The 14,640-nt window shown below is 40.5% G+C and overlaps 1 protein-coding gene across 3 annotated transcripts in view; it reads left to right on the forward strand.

The window, feature by feature from the left end:
• nhsl2 (NHS-like 2) overlaps positions 1 to 14,640 on the forward strand; it is a 135,957-nt gene that overhangs the window by 22,815 nt on the left and 98,502 nt on the right. The window contains exon 1 of one of the 3 annotated variants that reach the window (XM_032499381.1): positions 11,507 to 11,708. The exons of the other annotated variants lie outside the window; for them this stretch is intronic. Coding sequence (XP_032355272.1) covers positions 11,522 to 11,708 — 187 coding nt within the window. The 5' untranslated portion in view covers positions 11,507 to 11,521. Of the gene's footprint in view, positions 1 to 11,506; positions 11,709 to 14,640 lie in introns of those variants that run through there. 3 annotated transcript variants of the gene reach the window in all.

Consider the following 14,640-nt stretch of genomic DNA (forward strand, 5'->3'; position numbering starts at 1 on the left):
AAGATAGTTTTTTTGCAGAAATGAGAAACACTCACTTTTCATAGTTCAAAAAGCTGACGTTACAAGATTTATTTTTGACGTCTCTGCCGAGAGTTAAGTGAGAAAACCGTTGCTTCTGGTGTTTGTATGTTGATTTAGGAGCTAGAGCTAGGAGGGGGTTAGCTTAGCTTAGCATAGCATTGCATAAAGACTGGAAGCAAGAGGAGAGAAATGGCTGGTTGTAGTTATGACTCCACAGCTTGTTTTTTTTTTTACTTTTCAATTTGTGTACAGAATAAACAAACACAACAGTAAATATTGTTAACACTAAATTAAATTTAGTTTTCTGACCGAGAGCCGACCGCCGTTAACTGATCATTACCCATTTACTAGTCTATGTGGATGCTGTTCCACTTCTGGGATTTTTCAAGTGCGCATACCTTTTTCTTTGTGTTGGCTTTCTAAACTCCTTCATTTCCAGGGATATGGTTACCTGGCCCTAGTCTCTGGGGGGAAAACCGACCTAGTAACATTGCCCAAGGGGGACTATGGTCCCTGGTCCTCAGACTCTGCGGAAAACCGAAGCTGAGACTTTTGTCCTATCTGATTTTCTGTTCCCGACAAAAACACCTTTGAACGTAAAAAGGTTCCAACCCAAAATTTCCCTTTTTTTTTTCGAGGCACCGTCATTTTTTGGGGGCTTAGCGTTGCCAAAAAACATATTTTTTGGTTTTAAAAAATGTAAAAACCCGAGCACGTTTTTTTTCCCCACCCCAAAAAAGGCGGTGGATTTGGAGACAACCCGTTCCCGGGGCGAGCTACCCTTTGTTTTGTTTAAATACCTTTTGGGAGGTTTGGGAAAATACTTTTGGCTTTCCCGGGATGTGGCGGATTGTACCCGGGGGCAGCCACGATTTGCATGCTTTATGAATGCAGCATTTTCGGTTGTACAAGCTGCATGTTTGCAAAACAAACCCCTTCTAAAAACCGCATAAGAGGCTAGGTTCCCCTTGCTTGTATTTTATGCTAAAAAAGAGTAGCCTGTGGTCTTGCCCCTATTACCACACACATATTAAAAATTTAAATTTCCAATCTAATTCAACATGAATCAGTGAATGTAAAACTTTATTTTTTAATGATTATGCTTTGGGAAATAGGGACAGTAAACTTTTTGTGCTCCTAAAATTTAAAAAATTTAGGATCAAATCAAAAAAATAAAAACAAGAAAAGTTATCGAGGGGAAAAATTTTTAAAAAAGAGGGCCGAGAAACTTGACAGAAAAATGTTATAGAAACAATAAAAAAGATAAAAAGGAGAGATGGCTGGAAAGAAAGTTCAATTATAAAAAGGGAAAAAACAAAAGCAAAAAGAGGAGAGATGATATGGAAAGGAGAGGGAAAAAGGGGAAAGATGGGAGGAAGTTTAACAAGAAAGAAAGTAAACGATTAAAAAAAAAAAAAAAGAAGAGAAAGGAAGGAATAATTTTTGAGTGGGTGGATGAAAATGAAAGAAGTGTATGTGTATAATGCCCTCTGTGAGGAATGCATCACTCAATCAGCCTTCTTATTAGCCTGTGTGTGGTGTGTGGGTGTGTGTGTGTTTTGTGGTGTTTTGTGTGGTGTGTGTGTGTGTGTGTGGTGTGTGTGGTGTGTGTGTGTTTTGGTTTTGTGTGTGTTCGTTCATATTATCTGCTTCAAAGCCACCATTGTAGTTTTAAAGTGGGCGTTGCAGTGTTTAAAAATGTGTGTGTGGCATGTGGTCTCTGTGTGCGTAAAACAAAAAATATAATATCACATTCACTTCCTTTTGAAATGTTGAAATGCATTTTTTTAAAGCTTGCTTTGCGTGTGTGTGCGTGTGCGTGTGCGTGGGGTGGTGTGTTTTGTGTGTGTGTGTGTGTTGTGTGGTGTGTGTGTGTGGGGTGTGTGTGTGTGTGTGTGTGTGTGTGTGTGTGTTGTGTGTGTTGCGGGGGCGTGCGTGCGTGCGTGCGGGTGCGTGCGTGCGTGCGTGCGTGCGTGCGTGGTGCGTGCGTGCGTCGCGACTAATACCACCAATCTGTACCAACAATGACGACTTGTCAGTTGTTTATGTGCGCTGCCTGACGTTGCAGTTTTCTCTCCAGCAAATTTGGCACAAACTCTACTCCGATGTCAAGGTGGAATATCCAGAACCTTTTACTGTTATTGTTACTGTTATTGTTTATTATTTTATTATCTTTAATTTATCTCACCATATTCATACAGAGAGTGAACTAGATTGGTACAAAGCGAGCCATTTGATTTTGCATGTAGTTGTGTCATCCATTTAAAAATTGAAATACTGGCTAGAGCAGCTTTAACTGTTGATGACTCCTATCTCTAGAAATCATTGGAAAAAACTGCTGTGTCTTCTTTATATACTATATATATATATATATATATATATATATATATATATAATTATATTAATATTCTTATTCTTAATTCTTTACTACCTACTTCATTACAGTCCATCATTTCTCCACCTTCTCCCTCCTTCCTACCTGAGGAGTTTTCCTTTTCTTGCTCACACTTCCTTCCTTCCTTCCTTCCTTCCTTCCTTCCTTCCTTCCTTCCTTCCTTCCTTCCTTCCAACTATTCTACTCTGTCTCCCTCATACTTCTCTCTTTTTGTCTAGACAGACTCAGCAGTAAATCTGTAATCACCTCCATGCTTTTCAGCTCACACAGGGCTGCTGCTGTCACCACACACCCCACACACACAACACACACAAACACACAACACACCCACACACACACACACAAAAACACACACACACAACCACACACACTGACGAGACTGGGGTGTGTTTGTGTGCCCCCTTCCAGCTCTATTTTTTGTTTGTCTAGTGCAGTGTCTATTTCACATGCAAATGATTTAAAGTGCACCTCTCTCTTTCTCTCGTCTGTCATCCCTCTCTTCATCCAGCTGCAGTGTGAACAGAGAAAGAGAGGCTTGTCTTTATGTTTAAGGCGTCACCAAACCTTTAGAATTGGGCCTCAAGGTTTTCAACACTGAGTCGGGTCAAATAAATGTAGAAATAAATCTGTCTACTTGTGTTGTTACAGTCCATGAAGTGTGACGTCCTTTCTGTATGGAGGTGATAGGAGGATTGCAGGATTTTGACACTTGAAACCAGGGTTTGTACCATGCATTTGTGTTCCATTTTTAACTAGATCTGAAGTTGATTTCAGTCTCCAGTGTCTTTCTTTTGCAACTTCCTGGAACTAAATTCAGTTGCCAAGCAGCACCGGCCAAAATGCAGGTTGCTGATTGGCCGAGCCCCACGAATTTTGTCTAATAACACTTTTTATCAGGAAGTGGTGGGAAGCAATGGAGCCTCTGGGGGGATTGTACTCCACAACGCTTTCTAGAAAATTGGCACGGCACCTGAGAAAATAAAACCAAAGCAATCCTTGCTCTGTTTTGTTTCTTTTTTTGCTCCACTCTCTCCTCCCTCATTCCTTCACATATTCCCCTCATTTTTATTTTACCCTCATTTTCAGCCTTGTTTTTGCTTCTTACTCCCTGTATTTCTCTCCATCACTTCATCTCCTGGTATTTTTCTCCGTGCCTGCAGCCCTTTGGTCTTTTCCTTTTAAACTAGTCAAATCTAACAGATCCATTATAGCACTTACATCTAGCCACAACAGAAACTAACACAAAAAAAAAGATATAACACAAATGGACAAAAAAACAACAAGATAATACATATACAGTCTCACATACACATAGTACATTTCTGTCAGCTCATAAGGCACGATTGACAAGTCACAGAAAATACAATACAAATTCTGCGGTTTGATAGAAAGAAAATACAATATTTTGTGCCAATAAAGTTTCAGTTATTGTCATTGCCACTAGGCTGCAGTAGAGCCCAGCTGTTGGAGTAACCCTGCCACTTTACCACAGCTTTGTGTGTGTGTGTGTGTGTGTGTGTGTGTGTGTGTGTGTGTGTGTGTGTGTGTGTGTGTGTGTGAGAGAGAGAGAGAGAGAGAGTATGTTGCACATGTTTTCTCACCATCTTTCTAATCTTCTTCTCCTCCAACTCTCTCCCTTCTCTGCCTTTTTTCCTCTTCCTTATTTCTCCCTTCTCTCCCTCTCTACCTCCCGCCCCTGCTTTGCACTTTGAAGAAGGCTCTCAGTGTGTGATATAAATTTTAATGTATTTTTCGGTTTGTCACGCGGATGTGTCAATTCAAAGGTGGCTACCCCGAGTTTGTTGATTCCAGTACAACACTGCGAGGCCTTCGGGTTCGGTTAAAGGAACCGGTGCAAAAACAACCAGAAAAAGCAGTTTTACGTTCCCTGAGGATATTTATGTAGTAAGGTCACACATAATCAGTATGACAAAAATCCCCCCAGTGGACTGGTACAAACAAAAGTAAACGTCTGGTAAGGAAAGAAGAAGAAAAAAAGAGTAGAAATGCATTCAGGGTTATGAGGAGGGATGAAACATTCATTCGCTGATGTTCTGACTGATTCCGTTTGTACTCAGAAGTCTGATTTTCCGAGGTTCAAAGTCCACCATGGATGCCCCGTGCATCAGCAGTTGTGAAAGCTGTATTAACACACAGTTATTAGCACTTCTGTTATTTGTGTCTCACTAAATGAGTCATTCACACAGTCCTGTCCAACTTCTATCTGTGGACATGTTGCTATGTTGTGTTGATGCACAAAAACTGCGTAATGCGTTGTCAACTTCTGGCATTGCCATCAATGGCTAACCTGGCTAGAGCTATCCCCCACAGTGAAAAATCTGACTTGTAAATGGAACACATTCGACTCGGGTGTGAACTCATTCCCAGCTCTGGCCTCTGAGTTTCGAGGTAACTGGAACACACTATGAGCTCCATGGATGCGTTTGTGGTTCTGGGTCAATTGATGATTTCTTTGAAGAAAAGCTGAAATAATTACTAGATAACCAGTGGCCTTATTAACAGTACAGGAACCATTCACCATTCCCACACAGTCATACACTGGTGGCCCAGGCTGCTGTATAAGATACCACCTGCTCATCAGATAAACACTCACACACATTTCCACTCCGAAGGCGCAGCATCAGGGGCAACTCTGGGTTCAGTGTCTTGCCCAAGGACACTTCAACATGGGAATGCAGGGCCACTGACCTTCCGATTGGATTGGAAGGCATTTGCTCTGCCACCTGAGCCACAGCCGCCCCAACCAAACCTTGACCATAGCATTTTCAAACCACAAAAGAGATCTATTCTTCAACAGTGATTTGCAACGGTTTTGGAAGTTACACACACATCAGATCAGAAATTGCTCCAGAGAGCAAACATGCATCACGTGTTTTGGAGGTCTTGTTACAAAGAGAACCTTTCAATCACCAGGCAAAATCCGTATTAAACATTAATATTTGATTTAGGGATGAATAATATATCATAGTTTTAATCGTTATTGCAATACAAACTGGGGCAATAAACACATCGCTAGAAGAGACTCAGAGATTTTATGTTAGTTGAAAGAAAATATCAGCAGAAAACTGCACTTTAAAATGTAACTGTCATTCTTTCATGTCATGTCTTTTATATTTAATTCAGTGTTGATTTTGTTCAATAAAATAATGTTGGAAATGATTACCTTTTAATTTGTTTTAAATTCAACAAGCAATCAGTTGTATTTTAGCAGAATACTGAAAGTAAAAGTAAATGCAGAACCGAGTACCCACTTTAATATCGGTTTATTTGTTGCGAGTACGTTATCGCGATCTTCAACAATGTTATCGCATCTCATCGCAGCGATCTGATTGGTCATCAGCGGTGGAATGTAACTAGGTACATCTACTCAAGTACTAATGATGAGGTACTTGTACTTCACTTGAGTCTTTTCTTTTCATACCACTTTCTTCTTTAAGTACATTTACCTGATGTTACTTACATATTTTAACTTAAGTAACATTTTCAATGCAGGACTTTTACTTGTAACAGAGTATTCATACAGTGTGGTATTAGTAGTTTTTACTAGTTAATAATCTGAATACTTCTTCTACCACTGGTGCTCATTGATGAGCACCGGTGACCGTGTCCGGCTTCTCTCGGCCAAATGCACTCCGGCTGAGTTTCCTCTCAGTCTTTCAGCTTTGTAGGAAATGACTTGACGATTGCTCTCTTCAATGCACCATCACGGTGAGAGGTTCAATTTCCTCTCTGACTGACTGTAGACCCAAACTGGCACTCTTGCTTCACTTTAACTCCAGTTTTCTTTCAAAAAATGGCAATAATGTCTCTACAGATGTTTTCAAAATTTCTGAAAACCATTTACAAACCCAAAGAGTTGTAGGTTTTCTTGGTTTCTTGACACCGGACACACTGTGGGTGCATGTTCAGGCCTGTCTTTTTAATCGTCGCCCAAAAACTGAAATCCAGGCGATATTACGGAGAGAAACCAGTGTCTTCTTTCCACTCCTTTTAGGGATCACCGCCTGGCTGCTCTCTGGCTTCATGATGTGCTGTGGGATGAAGCTCTGGAAGATCATAACACACTCACAGAATCAAGACTGTGTGTGCAAAAGTGTGTATTGTTTACAGAGAGAAGGGGATAATGATGAGAGAGAGAGAAACTAATATGACTTTAGGAAAGGAAAGTTGGAAAGAAAAGGAAGAGAGGAAAGAAGGAGGCAGAAGGAAGGAAAGGGAAATACATTTGAAAGTTGGAGAGAAGTGTAAAAAGAAAAGGAAATGAAGATGATAAACCTAAGAAAAGCTGTGAGAATGAAGGAGGAAAGAAAGTGAAAATAGATGACAAATACAAGAAAGGAAAAAGAATGGACTTGAAAAAGTGGAACAAAGGAAAGGAGGGACTGTTAGAAAGAAAACAAATGGGATAAGAAAAGACAGGAGGAATAAAAACAAAATGAGTAAAAGAATGATGCAGCAATGGCAGAAACTTAGAGAAATGTGAAAATGTAAGATAAAAACAGAGAGGGACATCCGTGTGGAGTAAGTTAAGTTAATGTTGGTAAGATGGTGCTTCAGTTGGATTAAACGGCTCAAAACTCAAGACTGTTACGTTACACTGACATTACTGAATTACACTTCATCTGTAACTTTGTGTGTGTCTGTGTGTGCGTGTGCGCGTGCGTGTGCGACCAGCTTTAATCCAACCAGAGAAGATGTATTGTTCCCCAAGATCCTTTTTCAACGCTCTTTCCCCTTGTGTGTGTGTGTGTGTGTGTGTGTGTGTGTGTGTGTGTGTGTGTGTGTGTGTGTGTGTGTGTGTGTGTGAGAGAGAGAGTGAGAGAGGTTAATCTTTGAAGTACCAAATCAAAATCTAGAGAAAAGAAAATGCCACATGAGATTAACCTGGATCACTGCACACAGTATTAAGCAAGAATCTCTGCATTCACCCATTAAATCACACAATTCTTCAAAAAATCCAACAAACAAATAACAAAATATATCAAACTTTTTCTGTTTATTTGTTGCTGGGGAGGACTGTGCGTATGTTCTAAGGAACATTGGGAAAGAATATCACACTATTGTATGGTTTCTAAATGGATTCAACAGATTTTTCGGTTTTAAAATCTGTGCTATCTGTAACGTCCACTTGGGGGCACCAAACTGTGAAATTTTTTTAAATTCCACACTCGCTTCAGACCTTTTTTTTTTACCTGGCTACATCTATTAGCATTAGCATCCAAAAACTTTTCGTTTTTCATTTGAAAGAAGATGCTAAACACCACCGTAAACTGTGTCCTCCTGCCAATGGAATAGTGCAGAAAAGGCAGCTGGTAGTGAAAAGTGAAGGTAAGAAATGTGGGGAAACAGCAATACATAGTTAATCTACAGTATTTGTGCTCCAAATGTAATGTGTAAAACCCAATTTACATTTTTATTAGTTATATAAGCAGCCATAAAGCTGGTATTTTAGAGGTAACATTTAAAAAAAAAAAAGATTCTCATGTACACATACTCAAAACGCACGTTATCTGTTCTCAAGAGACGCTGGATTTATTTGACATACTCTCTTTCTCCTGCTCTCTCCTTCCTCCCCTTCAGTTTCTGTCTTCTTCTGATGAGAAGAAAGCAAACGGCCTTCATCATGTGTTATTCCTCGCCTCTGGTCACGTCTCAACTAAACATGTTCAGAAGCTGCCATAAAGGCGCGTTAACTGCCTCTATTCACCCCCCCTTCCCCTTCTTACTCACATCTGTTTCTACTTAAACATGTCAGATCTCATTTTCTTCAGTCGCCCCTTTGTGTCTTCTGCAGGAGGGACGGGAGGGGAGTCACCAAACGGACAGAGGCCAACAGCGTTGGTGGCGGTTACATTAAATAATCTGTGATGGATTGGAAATGGAATAGCTGGTTTTCATGATTTGGGAGTGGGAAAAGTTGTCTCCCACTTATTGCAAAATGCAATTTTTCACAACGCATGCGTCAGTGATGTTGAAAAACTTAGAGTAAATCCTTCTTTGATCCGTCTCCTCCCTTTCATTTACATTTTGGCATGTTACTTTGTGACCTTTTTGCATGGATTCAAGGATATATGTTTGTGTAAGGATGAGGAAGCTGTATCTCCTTTCTTATCCAGCTCCAATAACTTAGACTTTGGTGTTAAAAGGGGGTTTTAGGACTTATTTGAACTAAAAAGTCCCTTCCTCCTTCTCCTAAACTTCTTCTCTCTCTTTTCACTCCCCCCTCCCTACATTACCTCCAACCTCCCTAATCTGCTCTCAATGTTGTCAGGAAATGGCTCCTGCGACAGGAGTGCTGAGAAACAGAAAGAGCCAGAATATTTTTCTTTTAAAGAGTGTCTTATTAAACCAGGTGGGGTGGGGTTTGACCCCGTTTGGAGACTGTGAGAACTTGCCAGCACTGTAAAGAAAAGATAGAAGACTGATAGAAACATCCGGAGGACAGAGACAGAAAAAGACTGAGATCAAATTAGAAAAAGAGAAATACAAAAAATAAAAAATGTCATTAGTTTTTCAGGAACCAAAGAGTCGGGATTCCTTTGACTCCCTAGAGGTTGGTTTGTGTTATTGTGCGACTTTGGTGCTTTATAAGGGTAAGGAACTAACAAAAGTAACTAACTAACTAACCGATGGAGGCAGCGGTAGACCAGCAACCCCCGTGTTCTACTAGGTAAAATAACAGTTTTTTTCAGTGGAATCTTGTTGCTTTGAAGAGAGATAACGGCGTTAGTTCCCCATTGTAATGGGCTGTCTGACAGCCATCCACGCGGGTATTTTGATTGGGGGGGCTGCCTCATGTGACCAGCTTATAGGGCCACGGTGACCAGACGTCTCTGTCTTTGTGTGGCCTGCGTTAATAACACAGCATTGCTATTTTGAGTAAAGTGTCAGAAAAAAACTGGGTTGCATTGTGTCATGCTCTTTTTTTCAGTTTATGTGATCGCCCTACAGACTCACATACATGAGAACACTTCACTGTCCTGTTCAATTGTAGGAATTCTGCTTTGTGCTGCTCTGCAGGGTTTAGTAAAATGATAGGCCTACTTTAGAGCAGCTTTTATTAACATTATCTTTGTCTTTCCGTTTTCTGTAGTACTGTTTCCAATATTAGGCTACATAGGGTTTTATATGAGTCTCTTTTTTATAAAATGTACGTTTTTAGGCTAAGGCCTAAGGTTTAATCATTTAATCCCAAAAAAATAGTTAGGCTAGTACCTAATTTTACCAGTATGTCTGCAGCACAACAACTGTTACAATGGTTAAATTATAATAAACTGGAATTGTCTCTCTGTTTAATTTAATAGTTAAGAACATGGGATAGGCCTATTTTAATGATATTGGGCGCTATTAACTCAAATTGCCCTGGTTTTCATTTAAGGAAATGGTCACCTTATTATATCGGGTACTGTACGTGAACTCCCTTAAACCCTCTGAGACCGAGCTTGTCCAATACGATAACAAAGTGCGCAGTTTGATGATTTAATAATACTGGTAAACGCTGGCTCCTTACCGTCTTCTTCACAGCTGTCGCATTCCGATGCTGTCCTGTCCCCGGAGAGATCGTAGCCCGTACTAAATATATTCTACCCAGTTTGGAACTTCTGCTTCTTTTCAGAGACTTAGGTACAATAAATCAATACTTTTAGCTCAAGTATTGATAGTGCTGTTGTCCATATTTTATCCATTATCGACCATAGATTAACTTTTACTGTTGTTAGCTTTGTCGCAAAATACAAAGAAACGTATTACCATTCCTGTGAGAGTCTAACCAACTCAGAGGTTTGGTTACGTCTGTGAGAGGCGGGTCAATGTGTATACTTTACTGCCAATCAAATACAGTCGGAAAACGCATAGGTGACTGACCCACCTTATCTGGCTCACTGTAGACAGGAACTGCTATAAGTTTAAGGTTATTACCAAGTGAAAGCTGCAGGGGCTTCAGCCACTACCAGGGGGGGCTGCAGCCCCTAAAGCCCCCCCACTTCCAGCGCTCTTGCTGACAGCAAGGTAAAGCTGTAAAAATATAGTTATTAGTTTAGTTATTGACGCTAAAGGTCTCCTTTAGCATCAATGACAACGACAAAGGCTCCTGACCAAGCGTCCGTATTTTACGAGACGAGAGTAAGAAATTGGTGCAACGTGTCTGTTTTTGAATGAAAGAGATGTACAATTTGGTGCAGGAATGTGATTTAAGTGATTAAAGAGTTAATTATGAAATTTAATATTGAACTCAAAAGAACTCTAAAAAAGTACATTGAAACTCTCCAAAAGTGAAAGTAATGAGAAATGTAATTAGTTGCCTCATTTAGTTTAAGATAAAGACAAATGAGAACTGTTGAATATAGAGAGAGAGAGAGAGAGAGAGAGAGAGAGAGAGAGAGAGAGAGAGAGAGAGAGAGAGAGAGAGAAAATGTGAACAGAGAAAGATTGAAAGATTAAAAGAGGGAAGCCATTATTCTTTATTCTTATTTTTTCTTTTTTTATCAGTTATAGGTGACGATGCACTTGCACATAAGTATGCACACATACACCTCTTTGGGAGTGAGTTAAAGACTTCAAAGAACATTTAAGTTATATTGAACCAGAACTGCTAACTTGAAACCGAAAACCATGTTATGAATCACAGTTCACTCGGGATGAAAGGACACATGCACGTCTTAAATTAGATAGATTCAAAGTCCTGAACGCAAATGAAATGGGATGAAACTGGGGCTCTTTGATGCTGAAATGTCTGGAATAATATGCTCTATACAAATCTGGATAACTTTGACTTCTTTTGCTGTCACGCTGGTAAAATGAAATTTGATTTGTTTTGACTTGAGAAGGAGAGCGAGCTTCGGAAAGAAGGGACAGAAAGATGGAAGAGACGAAGTGATGGATTATTTAATATGTCAGGATAACCAGTCTAAGTGGGAGAGTATCCTGGGAGCAACATCAGTTACGATAGAGTGACAGAGAGTGGGTGAAGTGTTGAGAGAGTGAGAGAGTAAAGTGAGGGCTGAGAGAGAGAGAGAGAGAGCGAGAGAGATGGATTCCTCCTCTCTGTCCCCCCGGGGAGCAGATGAAGTCTGGCTTGAGTTAGCCATGCAGAAGAAAAAGAAGGACACACACACACAGAGTCAATCCATCACCCCCCTCCTACCCAAACACTCGTCCTCCTCTCCTCTCTTTTCCCTCCATTTGCGATCTGAAGGAGAACACGGTACACATTTACTTTCTCTCTATCCGGTAGTTTTTTTTCTGCAGGAAGGTCGAGTTGAGCTGCACTCAGGTAGGAAGGTGAGGGTGGTGAGGGAGGGAGGTGAAGGAGGAATCTGTAAGCATTGCAACCGTCTTTCTTGTTTTCATACCTGTTTGTCTCTCTTTAACGTCTCTCTCTACATTTCTTATTTTGTTTGCTGACTCAGCCTGTAAGCTGCAACGACATGTTAGATGGATATTTCTTGAAAATAACTTGTTGCAAGACTAATACTACTTGGCTTTGTAGCCAAGGTGGTCTTAAGTATGACAATGAATGGTGGTTTAAAGGTACCCGGCTGTAGGAGGAGCAATGTTGACTAATAATTGTGCTTTTTTGTTTTTGGAAAGAGGACAGTGAGTGTCTCCAACAAGTGCTGATAGCTGAATGACATGCATAGGTAACAGAAACCAGTGTTGTGTCTTGTTTTGACCAAATCCTCCACACTCCGGTTACGCTTGGGTCGGGCTCTGGTGAGACTAGGACTCTTGAGCTTTTTCCAGCTAGGGATGGGATTTTGGGGTGGATTTAGGTTGGGCTAGGATCAGGCTAGGGTCAAGCTGGGAGTCAGGTTTTTGTTGGGCTTTTGTCCGGCAGGGAATTGGGTTTAAGTTTAGGACTTTGTCAGGCTTGGATCAGTCTGGACCTGGGTTGGACTTGCGTTAGGGTTGGGTTGGGCTTGTGTCTAGCTAGGAATGGGGATCAAGGTGAGCTTGGGTCAGGCTGGGAACAGGTTTGGTTAAAGTTGGACTAGGATTTGACTAAGACTCTGCTTCGGGTCGGGTTTTGGTCAGGATCAGATTGGGTTTGTTTGGGTTTATGTCTGGCTTGGGTCAGGTTGAGCTCGGATCAGACAAGGAATTGGATTGAGGTCAGACTAGGATCCGGCTAGGATTGAATTAGCCTCATATCTGGATAGGCATTAATTTAAGTGTTTAAGTTAGACTAGTTGGGATAGAGTAAGATTCTGGTGGGTCCAGTTTTAGGTCAGGCTTGAATTGAAATTTGAGAAGAATTCATGGTTCGGGCCCACATAGGGCTTGGATCTGGCTCCGGTCAGACTCGGCCCTTAAAGATTATAAAGATTATTCCCAACGCTGGTACAAGCCTGTCCTGGAAATATACACATATTTTAAAAACAGAGATTTATTGATATGAAATATTCCAGATGTTTCAGTGTTTCTGTCTCTTCTTATTGGTAACCTTTTGCTTTGAGCGGCACATGATGAGTGGATCAGGTGTCGGGGTAAACACTGATGATCCCCTGCTGTCGGTGCCTCTGCAACTTTGTTTTCAACATTTTGCAGATATTAGGTTGAAACCTCGAAGGCTTTAATAACTGAGCAGAGATGTTGAGAACTTATAAAGAGGAGCAAGTAAACAAATACAGAAATATATAAATAAGACTCACGCTTACAATGCATCTTTGTTTGTTTAAAGATCATCCTTCCTCCACCTTCCTTCAATTCTGATTCGCCTTGTAAGACACACATAGTGTCTTCACTCCACCTGTCAAACACACAGTAACACAGCAACATTTATTTTTGTTTCTCACATTTGTATAGCTGTACAATGCTGTGTGTGTGTGTGTGTGTGTGTGTGTGTGTGTGTTTCACAATGTACTTATGTGAAAATACTGCTGCTGTTAGGAACTAAACCAGGAGTCCCACAGGAGAACGGTGTCTCTGCCTCTGCAAGAGTTCAAAGTTCAGGAATCTATTTTGTCTTTCTGGTTTCCTGACAAAGTTGAAATTCTTCCTGCCAGATCAAAACCGTTTGATCAGAATCACTTCATTCATGGGGAAGAATAAATGGGCCCTGGAGATGCGGCAGAGACATTTCGACAAGTTACTGATACATACTGTGTATATATTCCGATTCATATGGGAGAGACACAACAAACCTCACATGCGGCGCAAATACATACTGCATGAGATGGCATTTGTACTTGTTGTTCTGTTGTCGAGCCTGGTGAAGAAGACAAAGAGGATACAGCATAATGTGTCAAACTTAATAAAGTAACACAAATCAGAAGCTACTGAAGCTGAAAGCTTAGAGGCATTATTGTTTTTAGAGATCTAATGGTTTTAAGAGCTAGCATGAGGTTTGAAAATGTAGTCCCTAGAGAACAAAGAATAAATATGTTTGATATTGCAACAGGAGACACATATCGCCAAATATTTTGTGAGGAACTATATTGTGCAGATGCAAAAACCTTGGCAAATTGGAGCACCCCAGGTCTTGTGGAAACAATGAATATTTTAGTCTGACTATAATTTTACGTGCAGCATTAGCATTGCTAACAGCCACGTGTTTGTTAGCTGACACTGCTCAAGGTAACCGAGCTGATTCTTCATCCTCCATGCTTTTATACGTGTGACTTTATTCATAGTTTGTTTTGTTAGTTTTGCTAGCTAAAATGGCTCAATCACAATTGAGCGTCAGAGTCGATAAAATCCTACGTGTAATGCACAAGAATGTGTCTTTTGGGGCTCTTAAAGGAAGTTATGAGATACTTCTGCCCTTCCACCTTAGTAGTATAATGATGGCAACACTGTAGAAGAAAAACATACTGTTTATTGCCATTTTAGCAAAAAAACCAGGGTTTAAACCTCTCAATGATCCTACAACCCATCGTTACATACTGTCTTTCAGAGGCTGTAGCGGGCTCTGTTTTAAAGCCAGAGTGAAGGTATTGGAAACTAAATCATATAAGGAATTCATCAATACCAACTATAATATGCCCTCTTGTCGGGATATTATTTATAGTCTATGATCGCCCCACACAAATATGTGAGAACACTTCACTGTCCACCTTAATTGTAGGAGTTCTGTGTGCTGCTCTGCAGGGTTTGGTAAAATTGTAAATCTACTTTAGAGCAGCTTTTATAAACATGATCTTTTTCTTTCCATTTTCTGTAGTACTGTATCCAATATTAGGCTACATGGGGATTCATAGTAGCGA

The sequence above is a fragment of the Etheostoma spectabile genome, chromosome 19 (assembly GCF_008692095.1).
Source record: "Etheostoma spectabile isolate EspeVRDwgs_2016 chromosome 19, UIUC_Espe_1.0, whole genome shotgun sequence".
Lineage (NCBI taxonomy): Eukaryota > Metazoa > Chordata > Actinopteri > Perciformes > Percidae > Etheostoma > Etheostoma spectabile.